The sequence below is a fragment of the Gavia stellata genome, chromosome 18, assembly GCF_030936135.1.
Source record: "Gavia stellata isolate bGavSte3 chromosome 18, bGavSte3.hap2, whole genome shotgun sequence".
Lineage (NCBI taxonomy): Eukaryota > Metazoa > Chordata > Aves > Gaviiformes > Gaviidae > Gavia > Gavia stellata.
Window position 1 is genome coordinate 4,002,693 of NC_082611.1, and position 12,114 is coordinate 4,014,806.

Genomic DNA, 12,114 nt, shown 5'->3' on the forward strand with positions numbered 1-12,114 from the left:
AGGAAAGCATTTATGCCAGCTAGCGCAGAGCTCACCCTGCGTGGCCCTGGCTCCTGCTCCAGCCGGCCCAGGAGGCCACTCGCCTTCTTGCACCCAGGCAAAGCCCGTGTTCGGCTGGGGCTGTCCCTCCCCTCACCACGCAGGCTGATGTCCTAGAAACTGGGGAAAACACTCCTCAGAAGCCAGGTCCTTCCCTCCAGCCCCGACACGCAAGAGGGAAGCACTCCTCACCCTAACAGACATGCCCCCCTCCTCCTTCAGGAAAGGGAACTATTATCAGCATATAAAAGGTAACATGGAGCAACTTGAACAAATCCAAGCGAGAATAATATACAGGCTCCCAGATACAACCCTTAGATGCCGGAGAACCAAGAGGAATCAATGGATTTGGTATCACTTTTGCAGCCACTGGCCAACAGCTCTGATGGAGCATACCTGGAGACATCCCTCTGAGTATTAGAGGGGCACTGTAAGTATGGGACACAAGCAGTTACAGCTGGGACAAGTTAAACTGGGTGGAATTCAGGGCACTGATTTTTGAGCAAGAACATGCACCTGGGGGTTTAGTAAATTCTCACATTTCTGCTTTTGCTCAGGTTTTCAAGTAAAGCTTTATCTCTAGTCAAGCAGCTGAGGGACAAGAAAATACTATTCTGAAAACCACTTTCCAGCTATTTCCGTGCCCCATGTAGAGCCGTGTTCACTGCTGTAGATAACAGAATATACGCTCCAACGTGAGCCTGCGTCACCACACCAAGCTTTGTTTTCAGTCATTTCTGCAGATGCTTCCTCAAAACAGACCAAGCTGTGCCAATATAAAACTGTACCTCAAAATGAACAAGTCACCCCCAAACTGCTCCCCAAAATGAAGAGGGTCAGCAGCTGAAGCAGCGCAGTCATCACTCATGGAGGAGGGGAGGCAGCCTCTCACTGCTGTCTGCCAGCCCGTTAGGGAGGCATAACTTCATCAGCCGTTCGTTAGCGTCTTGCTGCACAGCAAGGCACTTTGTGGACGCCGTTTTCCTAAAGGTGCCATTAAGAGAGTTCTGCACAGAGAAACCTCCCGGTTCTGCAGGGAATAAACCCAGTGTATGAGCTGAAGAGATGGAGGGTAAGAGAAGGCTGTGTTTGAGAAAAAGCATCCTGAGGGGTAGTGCTGCTCGAATGACAGCAGCTGTTCTTCCATTTTTATAGGAAGAGGGAAAATTGCTCTCTCCTCCTCTAGCAACCCGCGGTGATTTACTGTTACTGGAAATAGAAACATGCCTGGTACGATTCAGGGAGAGACACAGGGGGTGGGATGGCGGGGGGGAAAGAAAAGAGTAAGAGCTTTTAATACACCAGGAATTCTGCTTTTGAAACCAGAAACAGAGCACTGAAATCTCCCACTGAAAACCGTCTGCGCCGGTGCAGTTGCACCGAGCACAGCCCTCTTCACCAGCCTTACAGGGGTGGGGAAGAAAATTATGGCTGATTTATACGGCTGGCGTAGTCCCTAAACAACTTGTTTCTAAAGGATTAACGAAACAGACTGCATTAGCTCCGGTGGCCAAGCGCATGCTAGTGGAAAACAGAATTCATTTGTTCAGGCTCCAGCATCAAAACAAGCAGCCAAAGGCTCAGACCGCGGCATCACAAAGCGAAGGCATCGCCGCACCGCAAAGCCCATCTGCCACGCGGTGGCACTCCTCCTCCAGCGACAGGACAAGGTGGGGACGCCAACTGCAGCAGCCCTGGGAATAATGAAAGGCTGATTCTTGTCTTCCTCTGCAAGCTTGCTGCATTATTAAAAGGTAGAGAAAGCATCGTCAAGCATCTGCACGATACCGTGCCTGGTTCGGGGAGGGAGGGGCCCCCTTTCCTGCGGGTACGCCATTCATCTGCATTTCTCCAGCAATTTTTCATTTGCGACAAGAACGCTCCAGTTAAATCTTGCAGCACCCAACTACAATTGAAAATTATTTCAAGCATGACGATAGGGAAAGACAGGTTACAAAACCAGAGTACGCTATCACTTCTGCAGAAATCAGGCTGCCTCGGTAATTCCCACACTGTACAGTACATTTTTATGTCTGATTTGGTATTCAAGGTGCTTCAATTAGTTGTCCCTTCTTCCTTCCCTGTCGCAAGCTGTCGCAGGAATCTCTTGCTGTATGAAACTGCCTTGTACTCTTCCAGTTTGTGTACAAATCAAATGCACTTCCACCATCCTTTCGTTCAGCTGCTCTTATAAGATGCTCATTTAAAAAACAAACCAACCCACTTCTCTTGTTTTCCTCCTATTTCTTCTGTTAATCAGATCGCTTTCCACCTCTGTCTCAGGCAGGTTAGACACCTGTAACTCACGTCTAGAGCACAGAATCTAAAAGGTTAGACCCATCCATGGTCAAGTCAAAGAATGGTTGTCTGGAGACATATGCAGAGCTTAATGACCTTTTTGGTGTGGCTCTTACAACAATTTATACAGTGCCTAACTCTTACACGTAGCTCCCTATAGATTTCAGAAGGAAGGGAGAACAAAGCTATTTTTGCTCGTTTCAGCCCTGCGTTCTGAATGGTTTCTCTCACAGGCTGCAATTCAATCCACAGCCCAGCCTCCTGGGAGCGAGACGCAGCACACCAACGGTTACTGCTGGTATCTCGACAAGCCAACGAGCTGCTTTTAAAAGGACAGCGGCGGAGGGGGAGAAAAGGAGCAAAACCGCATTTGTGACAAAGCGAGAGTAAGCTGGTGCACCAAGTGCTGCAAGCTAAGGACACCCATACGGAGGCTGCGATTCTGCAAGGAGAAGAGTACGTGAGGAGTTAATCCATGTGGGAGGATACAAGGAACCAATACCAGCCTAGCACATACCAGGAAAATGTGTTGTTTACTTAAAAACCAAGTGCGCTGCAGAAGTGCTCAATAGCAGCAGATCTATCGCTCAATGCTGCCCCCAGCAGCAACTGTTTCTAACAGATGGTACATTTTTCAATACTGAGGTTCTTTCAAGTGTCATGTATATGCCTTTGGAAGGCGGCAGGGGAAAAAACAAACCAAAACCAGCAACAACAAAACAAGCAATTTTGAGAAATTCAAACTTATTCACAATATTTAAAAAAAGAACCAAGACCACTCTTACAGTATAAACACGCCAATTCATTCATTTTTACTGATGGTTGCATTTATGAATTTCATTCTCGTGAAAAAAGGGAATAAAAGGAAAAAAATTAAGAAAATAGCTATTTATAGAAAACAAAACAAAAAAGGGCTCAAACAGAAAAGAATCTGTGCTGATGCTTTTGATGAGCAGTCCGATGGCATTAAACATTACCTGTGCAAGCAGGCATGCTTGAAAACCTGTCTTAGTACTGTAGCTTCAGTTCCACAATCCAGGATTTCTTTTATGGTTGTTGAAAAAAAAGAGCCTAATAGTTTCATACTGTATTTATTTAATAACTAAAATTCACAAATAAAAAGATACTTGCAAAGTCCTTTAGTTGTGTCATCCCCTCCTCCTCCACTCTACTGCTTTCAGACCCATATGCATAAAAAATGGGCTTGGATTTTTAATTTTAACTGTTATATGATTGGTCGTTGGAGCTGAAGCACCAAATGGAGAAGATGCTTTATGGAGATGAGGGTATAACCCCTTGCCTTCCCACACACATTTTGGAGGAACATAGGAGATGTACCAGTGCCCGGACTCCTCTGCTCCCATTTCCCCCACCCAGAGCATTCCTTTCGTTTTATATTTCCTCTGTTAAGTGACTGACTGTAGCCTCTTTTTTTCCCCCTTTCTGTCCTTGCGGGACTGCATACACGTTGGACATTGTTCATTTCTTACTCCGCCAGGCTTTGAGTCAGTGTCAAGTAGGTCCTGTTACAGCTCAGTGCTAGTTGTTTTTTAATGGGTCTTTTCATTTCAGGTAGGTTTGTGTGTCGATTCAGAAGGCTTGCTTATTTTCTTCCTTGTTTATATCTGACAAGCTGCTGGATAAGGCTATTCATATTCCAGGAACTGTTTGTGATAGAACAGCAAATACCTGCAAGAAAGTAGAGGTACAGCTTCAGCTTTCTGCTATGTGTCGGAGCAGATTAGTATTTCCATTGATGCGATGATAAAAAATGAGGACTATTAATTTTGTTTTTCTTTTCAATTTGAAGCGATTCCAGGGACATGCCAGTTCCCTACAGTAACCATGGCTGAGAAGGAGGGAAGCCAGCTGAAATAATTTTACCAGCAACTCAGGAAACTGAACAGTTGTACATCAAACAGTCAAACCCTCTTGTTGTACAATCTATTTAGAACCTGAAAGCTCCGGAAGATTGGACTGTGTTGGTGCCCAGACAAGCAGCATCCATTTAACACTATCATGACACAAAATACAACTGAGGTGCTTTAAGATGTCACTGTTGCTTTAGAGTCACATTACTAAAGCATCAGACACTTAAGATTACTGCAAACTGTCTGCCGTTTACTGTTACAGAAGCAAAACGAAGAACCAGGCATGTGGGTGAAAAAACTCACGTGTCCCAATCAAATCCAATTCAAATATCTAATGTCTCAATCTGTACTCAAATCTGGTGTTTTAATAGGATGAAATTCTTCCTGTCCTTAATTACTTTATGCGTACTGCTACATAACGGAGCCCAGCCCTCAAGCAGTTACATATCAGAGGGAAGCGGACTCATCTCTACGGACTCTTTACACACCACACATTGGCAGGGTCACTGCATGACACTCTTACAAAGCTTCAAAGCACTTTTGAGACTATCCAATTATTATCTTTCCATCTCACGCCCTATGGAGTTTCCCTTACACAATGCAGATCTACTTCATGTCAGCTTTTATCTGAACCAGGGAAAATGGTGAGCTCAAACCAGCCTTTAATGAGACGGATGGGCAGCAGTTGCTTCACATATCCTCTCCGCCTTGCCTATGGCAGTTTCTTCCACAGACATACCCCATCTCAGGACCAGAGCTAGACACTTGTTATGGAAGAAAAACCAAACTCATTTTTCTGCTGACCTCAAAGCAGAAGCTACCTTGTCAAATCATTTAACACTAAAATTCAGATATTAGAGATTTTTTTTTTTTACTTCCTGGTTGAAGTTCAAAAAATGAAAAAAATGGGGAAATCTGTTTAAAAAAATTACAAACTGATCATCTGTGCCTGCAGCAATCCATGGAAATGTCAGGAATAATTAAAACAAGAACAATAAAGGCTTATCTTTCCAGTACTAAGGCCCATAGTTGAAAATGCAAAATGAAGACTTCAGATTTTAAGTTACCTTATTCTTGAACCATATACCAGTCCGCAATGCTTCCCTCAAATGAGGAACACCAAAATGCTTCCCTTGCAAACTATTGCTCTGCACTCCCAACACTTGTCTAATGCAAACATCTGAAACCATATTGTCAATCTGAAATCAATTTAAAGCCACGAGCTAAGAAACAGCTCATGTTCTATACCTGCCTCCCGTATAGCCTTGCCACTCTGGTTCACAATATTTTCTTAATGGCTTTTCTTCAAATCTTTTACACTCATAGTAATCCAAAGGTTCTGCAGACAAAGATTGGCTTGTGTCACGGAGCTAAATACTGCTTCTACACTGGACAATCATGTCACTTTGGTTTTCAGCGTCCCTTCCATTAGCAAGAGTTGGGACGTGAGCACCAGTTACAGACACTGCAGAGTCAGCGGATGTCCCTCGTCCTTTCCCTCTTCTTCCTTCAACAAATCTAGGATTATAAAGCAACATTCTGAAGCACGGATACATACACAGAGAGACATTAGATATTCAAAGAGAGAAATTAAGTCTTCTTTATAATGAAAGGGTCTTTTAACTGAAAGTAAGGAAAACCCAAAGGTCAAGGTTTCTCTTCCTTTCCAGTTCACAACTTACCCTTCACTGTCTAGCACATCCTTAATGCTAGCCTTGGTGATAATGGCATCATCACACTTGAACCACTGGTCCTTGTGCTGCCGGATGAAGCTGGTATAGTGCCCACTCTCCAAGGTTCCCTGGTGATTAACTACTGCAAACAAGGAATACCTGGTACAGAAAAGAGTTAATGAATATGTGGATCAAAAGGGGAAAAACAACTGACATTTTAGACAGGCAGAAGCTTGTGTTCATAAACACATAGAGCAATAGTAAAGGATCTGATCCATCAATAATACACCTGCTCTTAACATTAACTGGGAAGACAGCATCCTTGCCAAGGGAAAAAGAACCACATTTTTTTTTTTCTATCTTGCTATTACTGCAACACTCCAGTCTGATGACAGCTGTCAGCTTTACCAATACTGGCTCCCAAATATTTTTCTTCAGGAATGCATCAATATTGATCTATTTTAGAAGAGGACCACTGATTATCTAGTCTGATCTTCTATTTCCCTGAATTAGTTACTCCAGTGAACCAGAAAAATGCATTTGAGGTACGGGGAAGGAGGTAATCTTAAATATAGCTAATCTTAAATATTTCTAGTGACAAATTGATGTACTGATTAATTTTCTTAATCTGGAAAGTCTGTACCTATTTTGAAATACTGAATATATTCAGCCTCAACTTCCAGCTTTCAGATGCTGCTGGGCACTTCCTGCTAGCCTGAAAACTAAGCAGGCATATCTCTGTTTCAAAGAAAGATACTGATAGACTGATCAAGTTGCTCCTAACTTTTTTTCCTTTTCTCTTCTTAAAAAGGAGAAGACTGAAGTCCTTGGCTCTTTTGTTCTAAGGTAAGATTTTACTTCCAGTCTTAAATATACTTGCAGCTCTTTTTCAAATGTTCTCCACTCTAACTCTTTCTTAAAATGTTCTCCTCAAACTGGGATACAAACACAGCTGCACAATGGTAAAATAATCTCTCTAATCTCACTTGGTATTGTCCTACTTACGGTCAAAATTCACAGAGCTCTTTTGACACAGTGGTGCTGCAACAAGGCACCTATTCAGTTGACTGTCTACAGAGCCACTGATGTATAAAGTCACCCTCTTCCTAGTGGAGTCTTTTAGCCCCAGGATGGACACCGCTCTTTAGCCCTAGATGGAGGATTCTAAGATTGCCCCAGCTGTTTACTGGCATCCAGCTTACTAAGCAGCCCAGATGCCTCTGCTCTCATTACCTAGTCCTCTTCATTGTTAACAACTTCTCCAACTTAAGTCATGTGCGAACCTCAACAGTGATCAGTTGTGTTTTCTTTCAGATCTTTGCTAACACTATTAAACACCATACATCTAATGAATCAGTCGCTATAGGACCACACATAACACCTGCCTGGTATCTGCTTGTATGACAACTGCACTAAGACCCGGTCAGCTGGTTTTTAAATCTAGCTATTGCGTGATTCCAGTTTCTCCATGAAACTTTTAGTGCCAAATGAAGTGCCTTGAAGAATTTAAATACACAACATCAGCGCATGACTATAGCAACCCAACTCGTAACCTTATTTTAAAAAAAAAGATACGGTTTGTGTGACCATCTCTATTCCCATAAAGCTATGGATACTGGTTTCAATTACACTCCCTTTATGTTCTTGAGCAAGTCCCGTATCAGGCTGTCATTTATTCTGACAGGAATCAATACCTGACCAAGAGACCCTAGAATCGCTGGGGTCATCTACTTGGGACTTTGACTGTCAGTGTTCTCTAAACCTTCTTTCGGTCCTCTGGAACTCCCTTTGCTATTGCAATAGAAATAGGATTATTTAAAGGAAACACCCATCCCTTTTAATACTGTCCATCCCTTTTAATACTGTAACCTTAGCTTTTAATTTTGCTCATAGACCAATTGCTGGCGTTATCACCTTCAGATCTGAAAGTCAGCTGCCACAAAACCATGAAAGGGTAGGCAATTGTAGTGAATGAAGCTTGTTTTGCAACAGTTCGGACTTACTGTGCTGTCAAATATGATAATGCACTTCGCACTGCAGGATATACAGCAGACTGTATATCTCCTTCTAGAAGCCAACTACCTTTCACAATAGGAGTCATGGAATGTACCACTTACTTATTATCATTGTTTAGACTATCCGTCGGCTGCTGGTATTGCCCGTTCATTCTGCTCTCTTTACTGCAACACACACACACACAAAAATCCAGTCACTTAAAGCAGTGGCTTCCCAAACCGAGGAAATAGGTTTTACATGACACAGCCTGTTTGCCAAATCCAGGTCCTTATTCAAAAGCACAACACTGCTTAGCAGCAGAGAAGGGCTGCTGATTAGGATGCTAAAGATGCTTTATTTGTTCTCACAGCAATGCTACATAAGAAACGCCATTTCTCCTCCTGGTCAAGGCTTCGTGCTGCAAATACAGATCTGTTTACGTCAAATGTCCTATCCAAAAAGCTTAACAACACGTTAAGAAAAGATTTGTATTTTAAACCTGGAAAAATATCTAATTACATCAACCCTTTATCCTGTGATAGGTCAATCATGCTGGCTCTGACTTGTAAATGCATTTTGTGTTTTGACAGCAGCAATAGGATTATGCCGTTGATTTCATAGCCGATGAAATTCAGATTACTGAGTTATGCCTGCTGATTATCCCATCTATATTCCATTACGCTTGATACCTTTCATCAGCAGAGCCTGTTCTATCCAGGGAGAATTCACCACAGAGGAACACAGAAGTCTCAAAATCTCCAGAATATACTGGAATAAACCACATATTCTTAATATAACACTATTTTACACAGCTTCAGGGCTCTCTTTTCTCTCCTGGCAGAAGCATCTACTTTTCTCTGGGGGGGGTGAGGGGAAGCAGGGGGGGGCAGGCAAAGCTTGAAATTACTAGTAGAATTTTAGCATCAAATAGAGCCCCTGTGTTAAGTGATGCCATGTTTTGGGGCCTTCTGCATTGCTTCATATATAAATTAAACCTGAATATCCTCTTGTATATTTGAATGAAATACCTGACAAATACTCGTTAACTGAGCTGATTAAATTCCTTTTATAAAAGTAGATTTATATAAATGTCATGTCTTTCATAAACCTGCGAGATGGGAGAATTCTTACTGTTTCTGTTTAAATATCAGTTAGAAATACCTATTTTAATCTGGAGTATGTTTTTTCTTCTTGCAGCATTCTCTAAACAGAAGTTGAAGATACAAAACAAAAAGCCCAGATTTGCATGTGTGCAGGAATAAAAAGGAAGGATTTTTATAACTTCAGAAACACTAGGTTAGGCATTAGGTTCTGTCTAGTCTGCCTAATTACACAAGATGACTGGTGGGTGGGCACTCAGGTGATGGCACCAAAGCAGAGATCTGAAGGCACGATGGATCCGAGACTATAAATTTAACATGCAACCAGAAACATAACACACATTAATAAAAAAAAAATAATTGATGTTTAAACAGAAAGCCTTTTCTGGCACACAAAACTCAGTAGTTTATCTAAAAAATAGTTTAGAAAATATGCACATTTCAAGGAGAAGCTTACAGCGGAAGTATCATTATACATACTGTTCTATAACCTTGATTCAAGGATGTTCCATGTTTCATGATGCACATGTATGAACTGATAAACAGTTCTGTCCAGGTCTTTGGGGGATTTTGAACTTGGTACACACCTGGAAGCCATGAATGGTGTCATGTCCAGCTCCAGCGGAAATGAGACATACGTAGTGATCTTTCGCCTCAGTTTGGCTGAGTGTTCAAACCGCTGGAGACAAAGTGGAAGAAGTTTTTTTTTTCTTTAGAGAAATGCTAAGTTTTCTGTCTGTTATAAATATCCTAAGCTTAGGAACAGTAACACGAAAGCATATTAGCAGTCAGTATCCAGGGTCATCCCCAGATTTTTTCTACCAGCTATCTGGGCTGGGAACCCCCATGTAGATGCTAACACATTTCTACCAGGAAAATAAAACCATCATTTGTGGGGGGAAAATACAGTATTAGTTAGATCGTTTATCTTAATTTCTATACATCCAAACTTATTCCCAACTGACATTAAGAATATATTAAACAGAGCGAGCACACACAGCCTTTACCCAAACCAGTGTTCATTTTTGCTATGCACTATTCAAGTATATGGCTGCTGCCTACACTAGCACACAAAACTGGTGACAATGAGAGCTTGCCATCAGGTTCACACACTTAATCCACCCATCCAATCATCTCAAGTGACGGGAGTCAAGCCTACACAGGAATACCAATTCAAATTAAGGCAAAAATGGAATATGGTAATAAAAAAGCCTTGTCCCTCTGCCAAAAGGAGCCTGCAATACCAACCATCCTCTCCTCATCTTCTCGAATGAACATTAAACGAAAACTGGAACAAATACCAGAAAGAGATGAATGAGTTTCTATTTAAAGGGAGCTTCTCTCCCCATTTCTCAGAAATTCTGCTCTATTTACACTTCAAGTTAATTATTTTCCAATTGTGGTGCCATAACAATTCCCTAGCGACAGATCCAGACGTGAAAAGCTGAGATTTCTGTAATTCTTATCTTGTGTTTCTTTTTTTCTTTAACACATGAAATGACATTTGCATTTTGCATGGACAGGACAACACAATCACTTAGGAAAAGTAATTTATTTTCCAAAAAAAATAAATCTTCACTCATTCTGGATAACACAAATACTGAACTGAGTGTAGGAAAGGGGTTGAGCACATTCACATTGCCTTGCCCAAAGAGCAGAATCACCTAGGTATATCTTGCCAACTACTCTGCAATAGTAAAATAAAAATCAAAATAAAATAAAAACAAGAGCCTAACACCCCCGAAACTCCCCCCAAAAGCCAAGCAGCCAGCCAAGCACTGGCTCGAGTCAGTCATGCAAGAATGCAAACAGCCAAAGAAGAATAAAGGAACTGTGCTACTATCTATTCCAGTCAGGCTAATATCTTTGGCATATAGCATTGCATACCATCTTGGTTAATACTCAAGATGGAACTGAAGAACAGCTGGTATATGGGGGTGAACATCTGAAGGCATGATTGTCCCAGTCTGAAAAGGCCTGTAAATTATAGAAGAGGGAATTCTTTCCACCTGTAACACCTTTTGCCAGTAGAAAGCAGAAATCAGTCTTTTCTCATGAATACAGACCTTCCTATGGCATTCTGTTTTCATGTCAAGACCTCTGCGTTGCATAAACAAGCTTCTGTACAAGCCAGATTTTGAAAATAAATTTTAAATTGCTGCTATGCTGGATATGGAGTTGCTATGTAATTTAACAATTCCAAACTACAATCATTTCTTGAATACAGTCTGTCACTTCCTCAGTAAGACCATGACACTATAGCTACACAGATTATTAGATTTTTCCAGTATGAACGTACTGACCTAGCTTAGAAGGCTACTGGAAATTAAACCAGAAAAACATGCTACAGCAAAGTTCAGCACACACTTTACCATGACAGCTACAAGATAAAGGTGTAATTCCAACACTATTAAAGTTACCCAGGTGTTTTACCAAAGTTCAAAGCCTAGAAACCACGTAAGAATTGAACAACTGAACGAAGTCTCTGGAGCAAAAGGCTGGAGCATGCGTTCTTTCAATTCACCATTCTCCAATTGATAAGAGAAGCAATACAAGCCTTCATTTGTACACAGCATACAGGCTGCTGTTTTAAAATCTGTTTCTGGTCACCACGGTCATAGGTAAAATACTGTTTTTATTTATGTAGCTTATGTGACATTAATACCATCATCAGGTAAGCAGTTTCTTGAAACACTGGTCATAGTAAGAGTTGAGGCCAGTGATCATCAGTTGCTGCCCAGCAATGAGAAGACTTTGTCATTCTGACCCAGGAGACACTCAAGACCTTAGAGGTCTGCATCTGAAAAGCTCAAGCAGATCAAAGATGCAGTTTAATTACTATGGTGGCTGCTTCTACAAAGGCCTGTGGCATCACTTTTCAAGGACCCTTTGCCTCTTGATACAAAATGACCTTCATCTTCTGTGATAGCTGCCCATTTTGCACCACAGTCATACTCTTTATATTTAAGACATAAGCTGTACAGGACTAAACTATTCGAGGGCACCAACTACGACATTATCTCCCATCATTGCATCTGACATAATCTGGATTGGAAATGTTGAAAACTACATCACAGTTGGGAAGATACAGGAAGCCTTCTCCATGGCAACTGATAACTTTTTCTTGCTTTTTCCTTC

At 41.6% G+C, this 12,114-nt stretch overlaps 1 protein-coding gene across 2 annotated transcripts in view; it reads right to left on the reverse strand.

Annotated features, from left to right (window-relative positions):
* Positions 1-3,257: 3,257 nt before the first annotated feature.
* The window catches only part of USP22 (ubiquitin specific peptidase 22), a 110,764-nt gene continuing 101,907 nt past the window's right edge, over positions 3,258-12,114 (reverse strand). For both annotated transcript variants that reach the window (XM_059826247.1, XM_059826246.1), the window contains 4 exons: positions 9,564-9,655; positions 7,999-8,061; positions 5,891-6,040; positions 3,258-4,026 (listed from right to left, as the gene is read on the reverse strand). In XM_059826247.1, the coding sequence (XP_059682230.1) occupies positions 3,984-4,026; positions 5,891-6,040; positions 7,999-8,061; positions 9,564-9,655 (348 nt within the window). In that variant the 3' untranslated portion in view covers positions 3,258-3,983. The remainder of the gene's footprint in view (positions 4,027-5,890; positions 6,041-7,998; positions 8,062-9,563; positions 9,656-12,114) is intronic.